Here is a 23,233-nt window from a genome sequence, read left to right on the forward strand (position 1 = left end):
TCTATCCCAGGACCCTGGGATCATGACCTGGGCCAAGGCAGACGCTTAATGACTGAGTCACCCAGGTGCCCCAGAGATACAAAAGTTCTTAATAAAATTTTAACAAATTAAAACCCACGATATATAGTAAGTAAAATATATCATTATGCAATATATATCCTAGGGATGACAAGTTGCTTTAACATTTGAAAAGTAATCAGTGTAATTCATATTAACAAATTTAAAAGGACAAACCATATGATTATCTCAATAGATGCAGAAAAAGCATTTGACAAAATCCAACATCCATTCCTGATTAAAAACTTGCAGCAAGCTAGAAATAGAGGGAAGAGCAAATCTTCAGTCTGATAAAGGGCCTTTACAAAAAATCTAATGTCCTAATAATGTCTTACTTAACGTGAAAGATTGGGTGCCCTCTCCCTAAGGTCAAGAACAAGGACAGGATGTCGGGATCTTTCCATTTGCATTTAACATTGTGGGAGTTTCTAGTCAGGGCAACTAGGCAAGAAAAGAAATAAAAGGCATAAAATTGGAAATAAAAAGGTAAAACTGTCTCTACTTGCAGATAACATGAAAAAAATTTTTTTAAGATTTTATTTTAAACACTCTCTATGCCCAATGTGGGGCTTGAACTCTCAACCCCGAGATCAAGAGTTGCATGCTTTACTGATTGAACCAGACATGTGCCCCAGGAAATTTTAAAAAATCTATAAAGTGACACTTAAGATGAGTTTTAAAGGTTTCAAAATAGATGCAAATACAGTAATACACAAAAAGCAATTGTATTTCTACATCCTAGCAACATTCTGATTGAAACTGAAATTTTTATATTTTTAGTATGTTTATTTATTTTTAAGTAATCTCTACCTTTAACGTGGGCCTTGAAGTCATTACCCCCTGAGATTGAGAGTCCCATTCTCCACCAACTGAGCCAGCTGGCTGTCCCTGAAATTGAAATTTTTAAAGTATATACATATATATTTTTTATTTTTTTTTTAAGATTTCATTTATTCATTTATTTGTCAGAGAGAGAGTACACACAAGCAGGAGAGTGACAGGCAGAGGCGGTTAGAGAAGCAGGCTCCCTGCCGAGCAAGGAGCCCTATACAGGACTTGATCCCAGGAGCCTGGTGGGATCATGACCTGAGCTGAAGGCAGTGGCTTAACCCACTGAGCCTCCCAGGAGTCCCTATATATATATATATTTTTTGAAGATTTTATTTATTTGGGGCGCCTGGGTGGCTCAGTGGGTTAAAGCCTCTGCCTTCAGCTCAGGCCCTGATCTCAGAGTCCTGGGATTGAGCCCCACATTGGGCAATCTGCTCAGTGGGGAACCTGCTTCCTCCTCTCTCTCTGCCTGCCTCTCTGCCTACTTGTGATCTACTTGCGGGGTGCCTGGGGGGCTCAGTTGGTTAAGCAACTGCCTTTGGCTCAGGTCACGATCCCAGTGTCCTGGGATTGAGCCCCACATCAGGCTCCTTGTTCAGTGGGAGCCTGCCACCCCCTCTCCCTCTGCAAGCTGCTCCCCCTGCATGTACTTTCTCTCTGTGTGTCAAATAAATAAGTAAATAAATAAAATCTTTTAAAAAGAAGACTAGAAAAGAAAATTAACTTGGAATATATTATAGTCTAAATGTAAAAGCTAAAACTATAAAAATTCTAGAAGAAAACATAAAAGAAAATCTTAGTGACCTTGGAGTTGGCAAGGGTGTCTTAAGCAGGACACAAAAAGTCTATGGTACAAAATAAAAAACTGATAAATTAGGCTTCATCATGATTTAAAAATTGTGTTCTTCAGGGCACTGTTATGAAAATGAAAAGATGAACCCCAGATTTGGAGAAAATAATCTGCAAAACATACATGCAACAGAGGACTTGTATCTAGATATGTATAAAGTTGTATTTAAAATTAAAAAAAATATTTTATTTATTTTAGAGAGAGTGCATGTACAGACACATGCAGGGGGAAGGACAGAGGGGGAAGGAGAGGGAGAGAGAGAATCTCAAGCAGACTCCGTGCTGAGCATGGGGCCCACACGGGGTTTGGGATCTCAGGACCCTGAGATCATGGCCTGAGCGGAAACTAAGAGTCAGCATTTAACTGACTGAGCCACCCAGGCACCCCTAAAATATTTTAAATTGTGATAAGATATACATAACATAAAATTTGTCATCTTAACTGATTTTAAGTATACAGTTGCTATTCAACCAATCTCCAGGTTTTTTTTTTTTCTTGCAAAACTAACTACATCCATTAAACAGCTGCTAACTTCCTTCCTCCCTAGCCTCTGGCAGCCACCATTCTGCATTCTATTTCTATGAATTTGACTACTCTAGTTACCTCATATAGTGGAATCATATAGTGTTGTCTTTTCGTGATTGACTTATCGCACTTAGCATAATGTCCTCGCGGTTCCTCCATGTTCTAGCATGTGTCAGAACTGCCTTCCTTTTTAAGGTTGAATAGATTCCACTGTATGCATGGACCACAATTTGCTTATTCATTTATCAGTCGATGGCCATTTGGGTTGTTTCTACCTTTTGCCCATTGTGACTAGTGCTGCTGTGAACATAGGTTGTGCAGATATCTTCCGGAGAGCCTGTTTTCAGTTCTTTTGGATATATAAAGAACTCTTATAATTCAATAATAAGACAATCAACCCCATTTTTTTTTAATTGGAAAAGATTTGACTAGACATTTTACCAAAGAAGAAACAAAGATCATGGTAAGTCTGCATACAAAAAAAGTCTGCATTAATGGACAGGAAAATATACATGAAACCTACAATGATAAAGCCCTCCGAATCCACTGAAATGATTTAGATTAAACTGACTGACCGAGCGCTGTGAGAATGTGGAGGAACTGGAACTCTCACGGGCTGCTGGTGGGAATGTGGACAAATACCTCCAGGGTGAAAAAATTTTGGCACTTTAAAAAACATTAAACGTATGTTCTATCATATGACTTGGCCATTCCACTCCTAGGTATCTCCTAGAGAGAGGACAGTGTATGTCCACAGGCGGATTTGAACACGAATATTCACACCAGCTTTATTTGTATACTAGCCAGCAACTACAAATAATCCCAAGTCTGTCAGTGAATGAATAACCAAATCGTGCTATAACCATAAAATGGCATTCTACTTAGCGATAGAAAGGGAAAAATTATTGGTGTGTGCAATGTACATATGAATTGCAAAATAGTTTTGGTGAGTGAATGGAGTCGGAGGAAGAAGAATGCATACTGTGTGATTCCATTTATGCAGCATTCTACAACCTCAAAATGATCAAGAGTGACAGAGGCGGACTATTGTTTGCCTGGGGAGGAGGGGGAAGGGGCAGTGTGGGGCAGAAGGGAGAGATGACAAAGGGCCATGGGAAGTTTTGGGGGTAATGATGTCTTCATTGCCTCGACTATGATGCTTTCATGAATATATATGTATATACATATTTATATATAATATGTATGTCAAAACTTAACAAATTATATACTTAAAAAAAAGATTTTATTTATTTGACAGAGAAAGAGATCACAACTAGGCAGAGAGGCAGGCAGAGAGAGGGGGGAAGCAGGCTCCCCGCTCAACAGAGAGCCCAAAGTGGGGCTTGATCCCGGGACCTTGAGATCATGACCTGAGCCAAGGCTCAGGGACCCTGAGATGATGACCTGAGCAGAGACTTAACCCACTGAGCCACCCAGGCACCCCACAGATTATATATTTTAAATATGTGGAGTCCATTGCATGTAATAATATCTCAATAAAGCTATAAGGCAAAAATAAGTAAATTTAAGTAGACCCATAGGGAGAAATACTATGTAGCAATGAAAACTATGGAAAGATATTTATAATAATTGTTGAGAGAGAAAAAAAAAGCATATTACAGAATGGTATATCCAATCTGGTCACTTGTTTTTATTTTTTTTATTTTTATCTTTATTATTATTATTTTTAAAAGATTTAGTTATTTATTTGACAGAGTGAGACAGTGAGAGCGGGAACACAAGCAGGGGGAGTGGGAGAGGGAGAAGCAGGCTTCCCTCTGAGCAGGGGGCCCGATGTGGGGCTTTATCCCAGGACCCTGAGCTCATGACCTAAGCCAAAGTCAGAGGCTTAAGACTGAGCCACCCAGGCACCATTTTATTATTACTTTTAAAAAGACGTTATTTTTAAGTAATCTCTATACCCAACATGGGGCTTTAAACTCACAATCCTGAGACCAAGAGTTGCGTGCTCTACCGACTGAGCCAGATTTTTCTAGGCAGCTCCATATGCCTATGATCATATTCTATATTTCATATCACATCATATTACTTTATATCACAGAACATAACACATGTAGGCACACATGGTGGAGTAGGAGGGGGTGCCTCCATCTCCCCGGGGGGGCATGTCTACCTACATCTCTCATCTCTAGTCTAGTTAAAAGCACATACCTTAAACTATGAACAGTGATTCTCTCCGAGGGAAGACACCGTGGACGGTATTCAGTTTTCTTTGTTCTGTTCCAAACTGTCTGTCGTCACATTTTTCTCTGTGTACGCACGCGGGCCAGATAGTGTATATTCCGGGCCCCAGATAGCGGGCCCGGAAGCTCATCTCAGCATCAGGCTCAGTGTTGGGCAGGTGCTCCCTAGAGGTGTGAAGGAAGACAGCGAGAAGCGGGTTCAGCAAGGACCCGAGGGCAGCGTTTGCACTCTGGCGCCTGTTCTGCTCCACGTGGACCCTGCCAGGCCCGGCGCCCGCGTTTCCGGGCTCTGCCCAGCGCCCCGGACGGACGCCTGGCGGGGCGGGGTGTCTGGCGCCGGCCGCCCTGGCCCTTTGCGGTCGGTCGCCCAGCGGCGCGGGCAGTCCGGGCCGCCCCACCCGTGCTGCGGAGGGGAGGGCCGAGGAGAGGAGAGGAGAGGAGAGAAGAGGAGAGGAGGGGAGGGGAGGGGACCGAGTCATCAGGAACTCGCCCAGGCCGCTCCCACTGCCGCTGCAGCCAGTGCCTTTGCGAGGCAGCTTAGAGCGCCTGCTGCAGCCTCCCCGCAGCCTCCCCCCCTCAGACTCTGGTCTGGGACCCGAGACTGCTCAGACGCCTGGTTCTGAGCGTCTCCCCGCCGAGCTCCTTCTTCGACGTTCCCAGCAGGTTCCCCGGGGCCTCTGCCCTGCAAGCTGTGGGGTCTAGAGGGCCTACCTCTTAGGTAAGACCGGGCCTCCTCTAGTCCCTCCCCCGCCTCCCATCTTGCAAAGGACCACACACTCTCTAGGATCCTCCTGCTCCTGCCTCCTGGTCTGTCCCAGCACTTTCTTTAGGTAGAGCTGCCTCTACCCACACCACAACGGGCGGGTGCCAGAGGAGCTGCCTGGGGTCTGAGTGCCCTCTTGCTTGGGCAGGCTGAGGCTTGAAGCCTCCTGGGTTTTGAGCAGAGATGGGCCCACCTCTCAGTAGGATGGGGGAGGCTGGCCCTGGGTCAGGGTAAGGGCCTATGGACACAAAACTCAGAGTCCAGAGGGTGCAGCCAGTGTGACTCACTGGGACATGGGGTGGGTGAGGGAGCACTAGCCCTTGTTGTGCGGGCAAGGGTCTGGTCTAGGAGGCGAGGCTGGGTCCTAACCCCAGCAGCTGGGCTCAGACCGGCAGCATCTGGGCCCAGGAGTTGGTTCCAGCCCCGGGAGAGGCAGGTGGTGAGAGAGGAGCAGGCAAGTCATGTCTGAGCCTGCCAGGTGGGATGGAGTTTAGGATTGGCTGGGCAGGTCCAGTACTCTGCTCATGTATCCCGCTTTGGGCCTTCGGGGCTTGTCGGCACCCCTCACCCCCCATCACCACCACCTGTGTCTTACCTCCTCTGCACGGTGGAGCACGCTTCCCACTGCTTTCCTTGTAAAGCTTCTCTGTAAAGCGCAGCTTCTCTGAGGGGGGCCTGGCCTTGGAGCAATGTTGATGTCACCTCTACTTCCTGTCTTGCTTCCTTTGTTCCTCCCTCCTGTCCCCCTTTCCATTTATCCCACAACTTCCTTTATTCTGCCATGCCAAGCCCAAGGGGCCCCCAGAAGGAACTGGAGTCTTCAGCTTCGGGAACAGGAGAGGATGATTCATTCATTTGATCATTCCGGCACACACATATTTACTCCCATTCACTCACTCTTTCCCATTCAGTTACTCCTTCCCTCATTCTTGGGACACTTAATGAGTATCTACTATGTTCAAGACCCTAACACTCATGTTAGGTGGGGGTGGCAGCAGGATACTCTGATGAATCAGCTCCATTCCTGCTGCCCACTGTTCAAGATCAAGAAGGGGGAATGAGAACAAATCAGCCCAATTTAAGAGAAAAAGCAGTATAAGAGAGAGATGAAGGGCTGTGAAGTGTGGTTTGGGGGGAGGCGGGGGAGAGGTACAGAGGGGACTAAGGAGGAGGAAGGAAGGGTCACTTAGGAAGGGCACAGAAGACTTCCTGGAGGTGATGCTGTTTGAGCCAGGCCTTGAACGGGACAGGATTGGGATGTAGAGCTACCAGAAAGCATCAGGACAGAGGGAACAGCGGGAACAAAGGAAACTCCAGGTGTGTGAGGAAACAGTTGCAAGCTCTGTTCATGGTTTGAGACAATTAGAAGAAATGAGTCTGGATGGGGAAGAGGACAGGCGTGTGCTCCTATCTCCCTGCCTTCTGTTAGAGGCCGGGGGAGCAGCCCTGTTCTGGGTGACCCAGAGCCATGGTCATGGGCTAATGGCAAGACCCTTGTGACTGTTAGAGCGCTTTAATTGTTCAGTGAGCCTTAGATGGGACTGAGCCCTTCAGTCTCAGAGGTATGTAAGTGGAGGCTGGGATGGTGTGTGTGTGTGTGTGTCTAGTGGGGGAGAGTTACAAGTTCTGACCCTCGGAGGGGTTCAGCTAGGACCGTTCTGAAAGTGGGAGTTGGAGTGGATGACATCGGAGGTCCCCTGCTAGCCGGAGTTTGTGGTCCTGGAAAGGCTAAAAGGCCCAGCAGAGGGAATTCCTGGGAACCGGTTATTTATTCACTTACTCACTCCCTCATTTGATCCTCTACCCCTTCCTCCCTTCCTTCCTTCTTTCTTTCCCTCCTTCCTCTCACTCACTCACTATACCCTTGTTCTGGGCAGACCCCATGCTGAGGACTCAGATGACTCACATGAACTCCCTGTCTGTGCCAGTTCCCAGTCTGATAGGGGAGACAGACCCCTGCCAGACAGTGACAACCCAGTATCACTGTGGCATATAAATGGAGGTTACTTTGCTGTGTTTTGTCACTGAGTGGGGTGACAGAGCTGGGACACGGGCTTGAAGAATTAATGCAGACGTATGTCTTCCAGATGAAGGATATCATATGGGAAACGAAGTGCTTTCGGGAGAAAATACTCAGGGTCCGGGGCTTAAGAGGCAGGCTTTCTTGACTCGTGGAGCTCCCCAGATGTGTCCTTGGGGACCAGGCCTTTGGACTACGGGCATCACAAGCTCATCCCACGTGAGCAATGAGCCTAGGGGTTTTGGGCACCCCTAGAGAAGCCCTTGGTCCGCATGAGCTGTGAGAGGCTACACAGAGTGCTGGTTACACCTGTGGGCTCTGGACTTCGATCAGGGTCCAAATCCTTACGCTAAGTCTTATCAGCTGCATGACTTTGGACACATGACTCTTTGCCTTCAGTTTTCCTCTGGAGGAGAGTGATAATGCTAGTGCCTTCCTCAAAGGGTGAGGCTCAGAGGTGGTACCGTACCCGAGGGGCTGGCACGGGGCTGGGCGTGTATGTGAGGAGCTGTAATGACAGTGATGGTGGCCATGAGAGTGAGGGACAGTCACAAGCCATCTCAACTGTCTCTGGGTCTCATTCTCCCCACCTGTGTCCCCAGCTCACTGGCTCCCACCGTATGGTCCTTGGACCAGCAGCATCAGCATCCCTTGGGATCTTATTAGAAATGCAAATTCTTGGGCTCTCTGGGAGCCTTTGCTTTCAGCAGTCCGCATTTTAAACCACCTTCCGTGTGGTTCTGATGCAGGCTGAAGTTTGGAGACCACCGGCCTCACTCTCACTTAAGACCGGGTCTCTACCCACCTTTCCAGGACTGTAATTCACCCAGGGCTGCGGTGTGTTTCCTACATTTAGGACCCTGGTCTGCTGGCTGATGGGGAGAGGGGCCAGAGATGATAAGATGTGGTGTCAACCCTCATGGGACTTGTGGGAGAGTCGGGAAGGGGAGGCAGATGCCCATGGAGATCTTCACTGGAGTCACAGAGCTGCCAAAGAAGAGCAGAGAGGAGAGAGAACTTTGTGGACTGCAGAGCCTTCTGCAGAAAGATCTGGATCTCTGTGGCCTGTTCCTTTTTTTTTTTTTTTTAAGGTTTTATTTATTTATTTGACAGAGAGAGAGAGAGATCACAAATAGGCAGAGCAGCAGGCAGAGAGAGAAGGGGAAACAGGCTCTCTACTGAGGAGAGAGCCCGATGCAGGGCTCGATCCCAGGACTCTGAGATCATGACCTCAGCTGAAGGCAGAGGCCTAACCCACTGAGCCACCCAGGCACCCCCTCTGTGGCCTGTTCCTGACAGGATGCTGATTCAGCCTTGCTGGGAGTCCTCTCCTAAGTCTTACGGAAGCCTCCCTTGTTTTGTGCCTTGCTGTGGGGTGAGGCGGACAGGGCTCTAGGCTTGAGGTTAGGAGTAGCAATTCTAGACAACTTCCTCATGGACTTTGGGTGGCTTGCCTCTCATCCCTGGGCTTCAGGGTACCCCTGTGTAAGATAGGGGTACTAGACTGAGTCTAGTGTGTCTGAGACATTGTAAGCCACTGGTGAAAGGGTAGGCTGGGGACCAGAAGCTCTCTGGGTCTCTGTACAGTGGAACCCTGAAATTGGCCTTCCTGTCTGCTGGAATGCCGTGCGCTGAGCTATACCTTCTCTGGGCTGGTTTTCTTATCAGTCAGGGGAGGACTCATGATCCCTGTCCTGTTCACTTCACATGGCTTTTGTCACGTAGGGCATGTGCTTCATTCTTCGAAGCTTCTTGCTGCCTCAGCCCGGTGGCCTGGCACTTGAGGCCCTCCTCAACAGATTCCCAGCTTTTTACTGCAAGATGAGCATCCTGTTCTGTTCCTGTTAGGCCTTTATCTCACTCCTCTTCTCAAACTATCCAGACCCATTCAGTCTTCAGGCCAGAAAGCACCACCTCCTCCAGGAAACCTCCTCGATTGCCCCACCCCTCAGGGCCATCCTTGGACCATCTTGCTGTCTTTAAGGCTTGATTTTAATTTCTCACTCGTTGACACTGAACGGCTGCAGACCCCTGAGCTCTTTCAGGGAAAGACTTGAGCTCGCAGGGATAGACATGAGAATCCTTTCAGAGGCACATGGAGTTCCGTTCGAGAGAGAACCATGCCCAGAACCCAGGTGTCTTAGGCTCAGGGGAGACATCATTAGGAGTGTGGGGAGTGAGCTGGAGGCAATGAAGGGGAGATAGGGCCGACCTGTGTTCCAGCATGCCTCTGCACTCAGCAGCTGTGCCACCTGGGCCATGTCACCTTCCCCCTCCCGCTCCAAGGGACCTTCCAGTGGGCTGGAGTGAGGACAGCACTAGGCCTTAGACACAGCACGTGTTCGGTTATTGTGAAGAGATCATTATGACTCCTGATCCGTTTGCCCACCCTGGCTCCCCCTGCCTGGCTCTGCCCTGCCTTCTTCTCTCTCTTTTTTTTTTTTTTAAAGATTTTATTTATTTATTTGAAAAACAGAGATCACAAGTAGGCAGAGAGGGAGGCAGAGAGAGAGAGAGAGGAGTTAGCAGGCTCCCCGCAGAGCAGAGAGCCCCATGCAGGACTCGATCCCAGGACCCTGGGATCATGACCTGAGCTGAAGGCAGAGGCTTTAACCCACTGAGCCACCCAGGCGCGCCCCCTGGCTTCTTCTCTTAACCACCAAGGACTTTATTTTATTGGCCCATCATGAAAAGCCAAAGTCAGTGTCAAGGCCCCCTTGTGAAGCCTCTTCCAGAAGCAAGAACGACAAGAGAAAATCTGGGTGTTCTCTTAGTCGGTGGTGGCTACGGAGGGCCTGGGGTGGGATTTGGCAGGTGTCACTCTAAGAAGTCCTTTAAGAAGGAGGGGGTGCTCCCTGTCCCTGGCCAGCAGCTGGCACTGGGCTGCACTTGGGGGCAGCACTCCCCAGGGTGAAGAGTCCTAGCAGGTGGGTCTGGTGTCTCTCTGGGAGGCCTCTGGCTGCTCCCTGGCTTCCTGCCACCTCTGGCCTGACCTCTTGTGGACGGATGGAAGCCTGGTGACCGTTTTGCCAGTCTAAATGGCTGGGGCCGGTGAGGTGGGGACTCCCGACCCCTGGGTGGGACCCCAGAGCCAAGAGACCCTGTGAGCAGGACGTCAGGGGCTGGCAGTGGGGGTGACTAAGTTCAGCTGTGGCTGAAAGTAAAGCGAGTGTCCCGAGAGGTGCCCAGCGGGCGGGCACAGGGCCCCCTGACATGGCCGGGGTCCAGTTGGCAGCCTCTCTCCTTCCTGTCTGCCAGGCGGGCCCAGGAGCCTTGGAGGGGGGTGCTCTGGGAGAAGGGGGCAGAGGGCGGTGCCAGGAGAGGCAGGACTCAGTGATAACAGCTGGGCTCAGGAGGGGCGGGAGCTCGGGAGGAGGAGCAGACGAGAGGCTGACTGGCTTCATTTGGAGCCGGAGCCTGGCTGTTGCTCAGGTGACCAGTGTCTCTCTCAGAGGGTGCTGCCAAGGGGCCTGGCCGCGATGATCCAGAATGTTGGAAATCACCTGCGAAGGGTATGCAGGGTGGGTGTGAGGAGGCTGGTTGGAGGCCAAGGGGAGGGGTCTGGAGGCTGGGGATCCTGAAAGAGAATTGAAGTTTCCATTTTAAGCCAGAAGTTCTCCGTCTTCTCTCTCATTTTCCACGGGCCATTTCCTAGATCTCCTTGGAAGGAGGAATTGCAGAACTCCTAGGCTGGTTTATTAGAGGCAGCAATCCTGAAGCAAGCCCCAGGGGCCATGCTGAGGGGAAGTTTTCTGCATCTGGAGTTCTATTTTGGGGGTGCGTGTTTCTCCCTGCCGAGTCCGGCAAGTGCTTCTGCCGGACTTCAGAGCTCGGTGCCTCTGTGGCGCGCTGGAGTTCAAGGCTCCTTCTGGAGTTCAGGGCTTGGACCCCGATGGAAGTTACAGGGGTTGGGGTGGGGGCTGTGAGTGGGTGAGTGAGGGTGTGGCAGCCCGGGATTCTCGGGGACAATAACCTCTTTCATAGAGCAAGCTCCGGACCAGGCATGGGCTGTTGGACAGGTGTCCTGCAGGGTGGCCTTACAACCCACGTTTCCCTGGAGTGTCTTACCAGGGACTTTGGAGCTGAGATTAGATACTGAGACATGGGATGGAGCCAAGTGCTCATCACTGCCTGGCGGGGGCCTTTGATCTGGTGAACGGGAGAAGGGTGCAGGACAGACTGGTGGAGGTTGTGCTGGGCACAGAGTGGGTGTCCTCTGAGGACATTCTCAGGAAAAGCCTTTTTAAAGGGGACAGGGATAAGTAAATCTCTTACTGATCCCATCCCTTCATCTGTATGACTGCCACTCAGCTTATACCTCAGCACCCTCCCGCGTCTAGGGCACCTTCTCCCTGCTTCCCCCATTCCACATCCAGCCCCTCCCAGACCCCTCCCCTGGAGGGATGCTTCTAATAGGTAAACGGGGTTATCCCGCACCTGCTTAGCCAGCTGCCTTCAGTACAATGTTCATGTTCCTCACCTGATACAAGAGGATCCTGGTAATCTTCTGCCTGCTTCTCCTTCCTCATCCCACCTTCCCCACCCCAATAGATTCAGCCATGGTGAACTGCTTGCCACTGCCTCAGTATACCACCTTTGTTCTCTCCTCTGTGCTGTGATCCCTACTGTGCTTTTTGCTTGGGTGGCCCCTAGCTGCCCCCACGTCCCCTCCTCCACGTCCCCCTCAGATCAGATGCCAACTCCTCCAGGACGACTTCCTAGATTTCTCAGGGCACAGAGAGCCTCCGTTAGTTCCTTCTCACACTGGACTGTGTGGTAGATTTGCACATCTATCTTTTCCACCAGCCAATGAGTTCCATAAGGCTGCTCTTGGTGTGCCCATCAGAGGGCTGGGCATGGTCAGAGCCCCAGACACTGTCTAATGAATGCATGGGCCTCTTGCTTCCCAGCTCCTGACCTTGAGGCAGAGAGCTTTTTCCAGGTGGGGCTGTGTCTTCTCTTGTGCCTTTCATGATTTTTTCCCCCATTGATTCCCATCGATAATTGGGGGAGAAGGCAGTAGGGGAAGGATGTGTCCTTATCATCATTTTGCAGAGATAACAATAGAATCGTGGAAAATCCATATATAACACTGACCATGCTATGCACCGCACCAAATGCTTTGTATATATTAATTCATTCAGTTCTCTATGAGGTGGGTACAGTTATTATCCCCGTATCCCAGATGAGGAAACTGAGGCTCAGAGGGGTTGAGGATTTGCCCAGGCTCAGAGTCACACTGGTAGGAAGTGGCAGAGCTGGGATTTGAACACAGGCAATCTGGCAGAGAGTCTGAGCTCTTAGGGAAACTGAGGCTCTGCCCTGCGAAAAGTGCAAAAGCTGAGTGAGACTCCAGGCCACAGGATCTGAGTCTGAGCCCAGGCAGCATTTTACTTCCCCATTCTCCAGCCCCCTTTCCCAAGTCTGGGTGCAGATGTAGATGTGGGGGTGGAATTGGGCCCATGAGATGACATGGGTGATCTCATGTCAGCTAACACTCTGGTCTGGATTGCCACCTGTGGTCCATTGCCTGCATGGTAGATCTCCTTGGACTCCCCCGTTTCCTCCTGAATTCCCTTCATCCCCCAATAATAAAGAACAGTTTGGGATGGTTTTCTGAGTTGTTCCCAAAGCTGTTTTTAATGAAAAGCAAGCAAATAAAAAAAACCCACCAAACACTCTTCACTGGGGACACAGAAAGCCAGGTTAACTGGGAACAGGCAGGGGCCCTCAGAGAACCCACAGCCCTGCATCCCAGGGTTTGGGGGCCCTCGTCCATATCCCGTGGCACGGCAGATGGTTCTGGCTTTTCCCTGCACCCAGCAAGGCTCAGAACATGTGAATGAGAGTGAGGAGGTCAGCCTGGCAAGCTGAGGGAGCAAGGTGTGTGTGTGGGGGGCACTGACTGCCTGTCTGCTGGTGCTGGAAAGGGCCTGCTGTCCTGTCTCAGTCTCTGCCTCTCTCAGTGCCCAAGGTGTCAGTCTGTACTGGGTCCTGAGTCCCGAACTCCTGGGCTAGAAGGGGCCTGCTGGTCCCTAGTGGGAGACTGGAAACTTCTGCTCAGCCTTGGTGTTAGCCAGGTCAAGGGCACCGGAGTATTTTATTCACTCTGGGAAAGGTAATGGGGCTGTCGATCCCAGGTTCCCTGAGAAGCCCTGCACCCTGGCCTTGTGGCCCACAGAAGGCTGGAAGGTCAGGAACAGCCACAGGCATCTGCGCACATGCTTGCACATCTACGAATGGACATGCTACTCCTGACTGCTGGCAGTGATCCTACTGCTTCACCTTGAACCTGGGGACAGCTGGAGCTTCTCCCTAGCCTGGCCACCCAGCCTCATGAAGGGCTTAGTTCAGAGTGTGAGGAGGTTTCAGGCACAGTGTTTGGCCCCTCTTTGGATTAACATCTTATCTTCACTCCATTGCTCATATATAACCTTGGGCTAGGTGCTCCCCCTCTTTGAGTGTTCTTTGAGGTCCCCACCAGCCTTGACTACCTGGGGTTCTGGACTTTTAGGAAGCATTTGTACACCATCTTGAGGCTGGTCCTGACCATGAAAGACAGGGCCTGTCTGCCTTGAGAACCTTGCTGTGTGGTAGAGGAGGGGAGACCAACAGGATTAAAATGACACACCTGTCGTATAGTATGAGTGCAAAAACTACTGGATGAATGAGTGACTATGGGAGCTCAGAAGGGTGCTGAAGTCGTCCCAGAAGGCTTCCTGGAGGAAGAGGCAAGACTTAGATACATAGCCTCAGCGTGTTCAGGAACCCCATATGAACCCTGGTCTCAGCCATGGAGAGACACCCTTAGTGTTTGTAGTCTGTCCGGAGGACTCGCCTTCATCCTTCAAAACCTCGCTCAGCCATCATCCCCCCGGCCCATCTGCATCTTGCCTGCCCCCGGAATGAATGGCATCTCCTCGGGATAGTCTACTGATTTCAGTTCTTCCCTGCACGGGAATTAGCCTGTGGCAGGTGCTAAGCAGCCTGTGATGAACCCAGGCTGCCATGCGGAGCTGCCGGCTAATGAAGGAGACACAGTGAGAAAGTAGTCAAGTAAATACAAGACCAAAACCTGTGCTAAGTGCCACGAACAGTAATGACCATGAGCGTAGACGCCGTCGAAGCACTCCCTGTGTGCCAAGCATGCATGAACTCATTTAGCCTTTGTAACAACTCTGTGTAGGAGATAACGTTACTATGCCCCTGTTGAAGATGAACCTGAGAGAGGTTAAGTAACTTGCTCAAGGTTACACAGCTGTTAAGTGGCACAGCTGACGTTGAACTCAGATTGCTGGAGAACCAGGGACTGTGAGAGAATAATGAGAGAGGTCAGTGGAAGGCCCTCTGAGCCGGCGACTACTGAGCAGAAACCTAAATGCTGAGAAGGAGACAGCCAAAGGAAGGGCTGGAAGCGTATTCTGGGCAGAGGGAATGGCATTCATTGGCAGGCTCCGAGGTGTTGGGAGCACTGGGTGCCTTGGAGCTACCGAGTGGAGGCGGGTGTGGCTGGGACAGGAGCAGGTGGGAGGGGCGGAGACAAGGTTACCGTGGGCTGCAGGCTGGGGGTCTGGGCCTTGCAGGCAGGGTTTGGGGTGTGGAGTGCTAGGGGTTGTATTATCCTGCCCACCAGACTGTGCGGTGCGTGGGGATGCTCTGTCCCCAGGCTTAGTGCAAAGGTACACAGTCCCTGCACACTGTGCTCGGAGAAGCTCAGAGACCTAGGGAGACACATCATCATGGTTTCCTGTCTGTATGGCCATCACGAGGAAGGTCCCGGCCATCTTCCCCTCCAGTCCCTGACCCCTCACATCAGGCAGGTGGGTGATAGGCTCAGTCCCCTGGTACAGACAAGGCCCAGAGAAGTGAGATGATGTGCCTGGGCTTGTACAGCTGGTGAGACACTTAGAATCCCTAACTGCCAGGCCGAGACCCCTTTCCCAGCCCCTGTCCTGGCCAGAGAGACCTTTGGAACCACCCAGACCCATCCCATCGCAGCTGCATCTGCCCACCTTTAGCGGCTGACAATGAAGATTAGGACCATCACCTTCTCCCCTGCCTCACACATACTGGGGTTGTACCCCTGCCTTCCACCTGTGTTTGGGCCAGACCAGGCCAAGCCGGCCTCCTCAATACCTCCGCACAGCTGTTCAGGAGTCTAGAGACCTGTGTTAGAGATACAAATGCCCTTGACCCTTCGTTTCCTCCTCTATGAACCTTGGCTGTTCCTCTAGATCTTGCTGGGTCATTGGCAACGTTAATGACTTTGGAGGAGTACAGAGCTTGGCATACAACAGACCATGGTAGATATGGGTCCTTTTCTTTTCATTTCATCTGGATTCATCTGGCTTTACCTATCAGAAAACCAAGGCTCTAGCCCCGAGCCACTTTGAACTGGTTAGAGAATTTAAAGTCTTGTGCTGGTTAGAGAATTTAGTCTCATCTGGGCCCAAGCTACAGTGGGGCGGGGGCCCTGGTGCCATGGCTCTTCTCCTTGTCCTGGGCTGACCTGGCTAAGTGGACGGAGTGACCCCTCTGCCTTGTGCCTGCTCTGTCCTCTGCCTCCAGGGACAGATGGTGCTCTGCCAGCTCCCTGGCTGTGGGCCACTATCCAGGAGCAGCCTCCTTGTGTGGAGGAGCTGGCCTCAGGGCGGCGAGGGAAAGTCTGGCACTTTGGGGACACCGGAATGAGTCAGACTGGACCTGTCCTCAGGTGCCCCCAAACTGATGTGGAAACAGGGAGAGGTACAGAACACTGGTGACAGTGGAGTGCGGCCAGGATGTGACAGAGGGAAGCCCAGAGGTGGCCCTTCACCAGCCAACGGGGCAGGGCAGGCTTCCTGGGGGAAGTGACAGGTTAGCATGGCCTTGGAAGTGTTTTCGGGTCAGGAAGCCTGGTCCAGGCCGAGGCCTCCGTGCCTGAAATGTGGGACTGAGCTTGTTCCGCTAGCAGTGGGGAGAGAGTGTGGTAGTGAGTCCTCGAGGAGGCTCTCTCCAGCCCTCTTGTCCATGTAATATGTATGTCCTGCTTAGGGCTTCTTCCACGGTAATAATTGACCCTCAGCAAATCGAGCCTTAATTAATGAATGTCAGCAGACATTAAGCATCTGTTTTGAAGATACAGCTTTTGTAGTGAGGAAAGCAAAATCCCAGTGCCACCCCTGGGGCCAAGCGCCCTTAGGCAAGTCCTTCAGATAGGCCGGGTCTCAGTTTCCTTTCTTGTTCAGGAGGGATCATTATCCCTCGTAGGGTTTTGGTGAGGATTACACGATATTATGGATACAAAGCCATTATACAATGTATGTAAAGTCCTGGAACATGGTAGGTCCTGAAAAAATTATGTCGGGGAGGTCGGAGGAAAGTGGAGATGTGGGTCAAAGGGTACCACCTTTCAGTTAGAAGATGAGTAAGTTCTGGAGACCTGGTGTACAGCGTGGGGAGCACTGTTAACAGCGATGTATTACCAACTTGAAATTTGCTAAGAGAGTAAATCTCAGGTGTTCTCATCTCCCCCCCCCCCCGCCCCCGCCCACCCCAAACAGGGTAACTGCAAGGTGATGGGTGTGTTCATAAGCTTGATTGTGGTCATCATTCCACAAGGCATATGTATATCAAAACATCATCTTGTGTGATCTGAATATATGCTACTTTTATTTGTCAATCACTGGGACTCTAGGGAACCATGGGACTTGGTCCCTTGCTCAAGGAGTCTCCTAGTTCCTCTGTCTACACCCGCTTTACAGTCTGGGAAGTGCTCTACAAAGTCGGCAGGCTGCCACCAGTGCCACCTGTGCTGTGGCCCCAAGAGGCCCGTCCCCCGGGATGGATGCTCACTGCCCCGTGACGGAGCTGAGCCCCAGCCTCTCCACTGCTTGCCCGTGTCCTATTTGTGACCTCCAGAACAGGCTGCGATCTGCCCCCGGGGGTGCGGCCCTGCCAGGTGTGGCCCATTCTCAAGCCTGGAAAGTGGTCAGAGGTCGGGAAGGGGAGTGGCTCTAAACCCGTCCTAAAGCAGCCTCAGGTTTCCAGCATTCTCCAGGGCCAAGCTGAACCAGGTGGGTCTCAATTTCCATTTGATTTTTTAGGGAGGGTGTGGTGAGACCCAGCTCCTGTCCTTCTCTGGGGATACTACCCGGTGTGAACGGTGGCAGGGACAGAGGGGCAGGGGGTGAGGATTGTGCAGTCTGGAGTCAGAACTGAGTCTGGCTGGCTCTGGGCTCCTGGCTAGTCAGTGGCTGGCTACTCTTTTCTCAGCCATAGTTTCCTTGTCTGTAACGTGGGGCGGAGGGTAGTAATGGGCCCGGTCACTTGAGACTGCTTTGGGCAAGCAGTTTAGTACCCAGCCGGCCCTTCACACAGAGAAGACGAGTTTTCAGATTGAGTGGTATGCCTATAGGCTTTGAGGGTGGTGGGGTACATGGGGGAGGGGGCAGGAGAGAGGAAGGGACCCAAGAACTAAATGACTTTGGGGCAAGGGAAGGGGCAAGCCTGGCATTGCTCCCAGCAACCTCCACCCCCCCGCTAGGGCCTCCCTGGACTCCGAGTTTCCCCGATCCCACCCCCTTGCTTAAGACTGAGAGAAGGTGTGTCTCACCACGCAAACTGGTTCTCAGCAAGGCAGGCAGGAGATGGGGATGGACTTCTGAGCCCACTAGGCCCTCTGGATAGGCCATTGTGGGGGTGATGATGCTGGTTGGGATGCTGAGATCCCTATGGTGCAGGTGGGCTGGACTGTCAGAGACCACCACACTTCTAGCTCTTTCTCTACATCACCTGGAAGGCAATCCATGGAGGGTCTTCTCCAAAATGGCAGGCTCAGCCTCAGAAGTCCTGTGGGCTATATGATCTAATCTGCGTCATAGCTGGTATCCCCCCTGCAGCACCGTGGCCAGGGTCAGAGAAACCCAAGTCCACTCTCCCCTCTGCCTCTTTTTTTTAAAAAATAAACTCTATGCCCAACGTGGGGCTTGAACTCCTGACTCCGAGATCGTGAGTCACACGTTCTTCCCACAGAGCCAGCCAGGTGCCCCACCCCTCTGCCTTTTACTGGCTGCATGTTGTTCAGTGGCTCTTTCCATGTTCCATCTCTGAATTTCCTTTTCCTCAGCTATACATGAAGACTCCTGCTTCAGAGTGGACTAGAGAATTCAAGGAACCCCAAGGACTAGGCCTGGCACACAGTAGATGCACAAATAGATGGTAGCTGTAAATTTCTAAAACGGCATCTTCAAGCTTCTGTTTGGCCAGTTCTTGGGTGGCCCCTGTCTGCAGGCAGCTCTCTGGCTTGGGGAGATCCCTCTTCTGCTGGCTGTGTCCCATCAGCAGCCAGATGAGACCTCCATTATCTCCCAGCCTCTAAGGCAAACAAGACCCCTTCCCTGTGCCCAGGTCCTCTTCCAACTACTTCCTGGTTTCTTCGCTCTCCTTTCCCAGAAAAATCTCCGCAAGAATTTTCTTTGGTCCCTGCTTCCACTTCTTTACCTCTCACCCTGTCTCTAATCCGTGAATTCTCTCCCTGCCCTCCCTCCACCCGCTTAGAGCTTCTCTGCCCATCTGCTGGGACTGCTCAGCTCCCTGACCAGCAGGTGCCCTCCTGGAGACCTGCCCCACCTTAGTGTCCTTCTGCCTCACCCGGCTCCCTCTTCTTCCTCTGTAGGCTGCTCACTCCCACCGCCCTCTAAAAGAGCTCTGTCCTTGCTCTCTCCTTGGACGATGTCTCTTGTGTCTACTGTGGCTCTGCAGAAAAACTACCCCCATACCTAAACCGTTTTACTGTATCTTGAGATTTTTGTGGGTCGGGAATTTGGGCAGGGCTTGGTGGGGTGACTGGTTTGCTCTCCCTGGTGTGGGGTGGAGTTGACTTGGTGGTATTCAGCTGGTGGATGGGCTGGCCTAGGGAATCCAAGATGGCGTCCCTGGTATCTGGTCCCTCTGCGGGAATGGTCGGGGGTTGGGCCTAGCTGGCGCTGGCCGCCCTGCTGTTCCTCTGGCAGCCAAGCTTATCCCACATCCTCCTTGGGCTCTTTGCACCCTCTGTTTCCCTGCCTGAACCCTGTACCTCCGGAGTTTTTGTGACCTGCTCCTGCTTTCATTCATTCAGATCTGGGCTTTGAAGGTTCCTTATTACCCGACCTGAATTTGCATCTCCCATGCCACCAACTTCTCTCTTCATCCTACCCGCTGTTTCTTATAGCACTTTTTAGTCTCTAAAATGATCATGTTCCTTGCTTGTTTATTGTCTATCCATCAGAGAACACATTTACTGTTGTATTCCCAGCGTCTGGAAGGAATGAATGGGAGTTTTAAAAAGATTGATGTTGATCCCCAGGAATCAGGGGCCTCGTTCTAGCCTTGGGCACCCCTGTTTGCTCTTGTTTTTTTTTTTTTTAAAGATTTTATTTTTTAAGTGATCTCTACCCCCGACGTGTACCTCAAACTCAGAACCCTGAGATCAAGGGTCACATGCTCTCCTGACTGAGCCAGCTAAATGCTCGTTGTCTTGGTTTTATCTTGCGCTGAACCCTCTTGTCCTCTGACCCAGCCAGCGCGGAGACCTGTCACTAGGCCACACGTAGCCCTACTCCCTAACTGTCCCCCTCCTGCCTGGTTGTCTTCCCATGCTACCCCTCCCCTCAGCTGCCGCTCACAAGCCTGGGGCTTGTGCTGCCTACCACACCCCAGTGGCCGCCCGCCCGCCTCCTCCCTGTCACTGCATGGTTCCTGCCCGAAACATGTCCCCACCCGCAGCTCAGCCGACTCAGCAGGCATCGGCAGATCGTGAGGCCGCTTCTGCAGATCCAGCCATTAAGCCAGAGCCTCCCCAGCAGCCTTATCCCTTCAAAGTGAGGGCGACAGAAAGACAAAAACGCAGGCAGGTACCATGAATCTTGTCCACTTCACCTGCGTGGTCTTGTGCTCCTATGTTACCGCCTTTCAGGTTGGCGTCTGCAGCCAGGCTTGTCTTCATCCTAGCCGTTTGATCACATGCCGAACGGAACAGACAAATGTGGTACCCCAGTGGAGACCCCTCCAGGTTCAGTCGAACACGTTTTCATGTTTTTACTGAGGGTTTACAATGTTCTGGGTTTGTGCAAATGCAGACTGTGCAGAACATGTCCATTCCTGCCTCATGATCTCTTCCTTTGTGCCTGGGATGCTGTGTTCCCAGTGAACCTGAGCTGGTTTCCAGGGATTGCTGCCTTCTGTCCCGTTGGGAGGGGTCTCGAGACTTTCAGAGGCCTGGGAAAGGAAGTCTCCTGGCAACCACCGTCGCATCTGCTTCAGCTGCGTGTAGACATCCGTGGGAGGCCTCTGTGGAGGGTCACAGACTTTGCCCATTCAGCATCTTGGCTTGTGGCTGAAGTGAAGCTCTGGTAGTTGGTACACAGTTGGTGGCTTCAACTGGCAGGGATTGTCACAGAGCAGGGCCGAGAGGCCCGTCTGATGTCCCTGCTGATGCAGCTTCCCTGCCCCTCTCCTCTCCTGCCAAAGCTCATGCTCTGTGTGTGCTCTGCGAAGGCCCCCTAGCCAGTCACGCAGGCATCTCTTACTCCCAGGGACTGCACGGTCTCCTCCTGGCCAGAACGATTTCCTGGGTCGCTAATCAGGTTCTGGATTTGTAATAACGTGAAGGGCTGACTCTTTTTAATTACTTTCTCTGGATCGAAGTCTGTGCTAAGCACCTTGCACGTAAAATCTCTCTGATTCCTGTCAGTGATATCATCATGCCCATCTTATAGATGTGGAAAGTGAGATTTACGGTGGCTGAAGTAATAAAGGGCTTCGCGTTATCCAGGGAGACAGGAGGGGCCAGGATTCCAACACGGGTTCTGTCCGCTGGGCCCCTCTGCAGCCTTCCTGTCAGTTCCCTGGCCTTCCTGTTTTCTTCCTTCTCTCTCTGCCCTGCTCACCCTCTCCTCAACATGCCTTTCTTGAATCCCTCTGAGAAGGTCACCTTGCAGCTGGAGGACTCGGGGCTCAGGGAAGGCCGTAGAGTGTGGGGTGCCCCCGTGTACTCCTGGCCATCTGTGCACCTGCTCAGGGCAGTAGCCTCCGCCAGAGGCCAGGCCCAGCAACGTGGCTCTGACCTTCCCACCTGGCCCGTCAGGCCTTCGAAGCAGCCTGTTGACTTTGGCGGCCCTTTGTGAGGCCCATTCTGAGGCCTCGTTCACTCCTTGACAGTGTAAGGAACGCATCCATGGATCAAGTCACAGCTTTATCTATATAAAGGGCACTCCTTTGCTTTGGAATGGTTTCTTGAATACTTTGGGGGAGGAAAAGTTGGTACGCTCTGTGAGGGGCAGCTGGGAGAGGTGGGAGGGAAGGGACGAGAGGACTGCGGACCCCAGGGAGGGTGGGAGAATGGGGGGTATCTGGGGCCTCCCCCCTAAGTGTGGGAGAAGGGGCCACGCCTGCCCTGGAGGATAGGACCCCATCCCTCAGCACGAGGGGCCTGCAGGGGCTGGAGAAGCAGCTGGGGCCTCAGAGGGACTGTGGGCTGCCAGCTTCCTGGGGCAGGAAGTCCCGGCTGTGCGGCCAGAATCCCTCCTGCAGGGGCTGAGAGCAGCTCAAGCCTGAGGAATGTGTGCAGCAGGGGAGGTAGGAGGGGGCCCCTTCCTGCCCTGTTACTTCTCCCTCTTCCTCTCTTCTTCTGTTCCCTACCAGCCTCTGTGTAACCTCTCTCTTCTTCTCCCCACGTCCCTCTTCTGGCTCTTTCTCCCTCTCCCCCTTGCTGTCCTGGAGGGGCTTGGGGTACTTGTGGCCACGGTGCCCAGCTCCAAGGTGAGCGGGCTTGCTCGCAGGATGGTGGGTGCCTGTTGCCATGGTGACCCAGAGGCAGATGGGAGGTGCTTTTGGAAGTCTGGCAGGGAGGGTGGGGGGTGCTGTGCTGAGGGGAGAGGCTGGGCTTGTTCTCCCCAGTCCCTGAAGTGCCCACCTCACTGCCAGGGGCTCCAGCATGGGGCTGTGGAACATGAACGTAGGTCTCTGGCTGGGTGCTGTCTGAGCGTGTTCCCTGAAGAGCTACCTCGTGTGGGCCAGTCATACTGGGTGTTGGATTGCCTGTGTTCCGGTCCCTCCTGCCTCTTCCTGAGGTTTGCTGGAGGCCGGGGAGGGAGGTGGCAAGCAGCCCGGAGGAGGGGAGCTACAGGGAGGCAGCTCCCAGTGTGTTTGGTGGGAGGTGGGGCGGGGGTGGGGGGGTGGGGATTCTGGCAGGCAGCCTGGCTCCTCACCCGAAGGGTCCCTGTCACAAAGGAGTGAGCGCCTGTCTCTGGGACTGAGCAAGCTCCTGCTGGATGGCCACTGAAGGGGTGGGGTAGCCGAGATCACGGACCTGGAAATCTTGCTGACCTGAGGTTTCCTTGCACTCCGGAGATCTGAGGATTTACAGAGAACAGTGTTCAGCTCTGAGAGCTTGCTGTTCTCTCACTAGGGGCTGCCACCCCCCTCCCTCCCTCCCGGGCTGCTGGTCCTGTGGGACCAGTACTCTGACCAGGGGACATCACGGGAAAGGGCACAGATACCCTTGCTGTTTCCTGCAGAGGGAGTCAGGGGAGGGGAGCTTATGCATATGGATTCTGGAAGGGCCCATGGCTAGTGATGCAGCAGGAACTACCCTGCTGGCAGAAAAGAGAAGCCATTACAGCCAAGCTGCCAAGCAGCCCCAGCCTTTGGGGGAAACAGACTTGAGTTCCTGTCCCAACTCTGCCATTACTGGCTGGGCAGTTTTGTGCCTACGTGCCTGAATGTGTGTGTGTCTGTACAAGTTCTTGACCCTTTCCCAGCCTCTATTTTCCCGTCTATAAGCTGCAGGTAATAGCAAAGCTGATGACTGGAGCTGTGTAAAGATGAAAAGGGATAACACGATAACACCCACGACGTACTCCGCGCAGTAGCTGGCGTATAGTCAATACTTAAAGAAGGGGGTTGGCGATTGTTCTCAATCTCCTTGGCATGCCTACCCCTGTAGCTTTAAAAACAAGGAA

The 23,233-nt window shown here is 52.2% G+C and overlaps 1 protein-coding gene across 2 annotated transcripts in view; it reads left to right on the plus strand.

The window, feature by feature from the left end:
* The first annotated feature begins 5,054 nt into the window (after positions 1-5,054).
* ACOT11 (acyl-CoA thioesterase 11) overlaps positions 5,055-23,233 on the plus strand; it is a 52,593-nt gene continuing 34,414 nt past the window's right edge. The window contains exon 1 of one of the 2 annotated variants that reach the window (XM_044238307.1): positions 5,055-5,185. Coding sequence is in view for 1 of the 2 variants with exons in the window: in XM_044238306.1 (XP_044094241.1) it covers positions 10,730-10,762 (33 nt within the window). In the remaining variant the exon portion in view is untranslated. Of the gene's footprint in view, positions 5,186-10,672; positions 10,763-23,233 lie in introns of those variants that run through there. The other variant, XM_044238306.1, reaches the window with a different exon arrangement.

This window comes from Neovison vison, chromosome 2, assembly GCF_020171115.1.
Source record: "Neovison vison isolate M4711 chromosome 2, ASM_NN_V1, whole genome shotgun sequence".
Taxonomy (NCBI): domain Eukaryota; kingdom Metazoa; phylum Chordata; class Mammalia; order Carnivora; family Mustelidae; genus Neogale; species Neogale vison.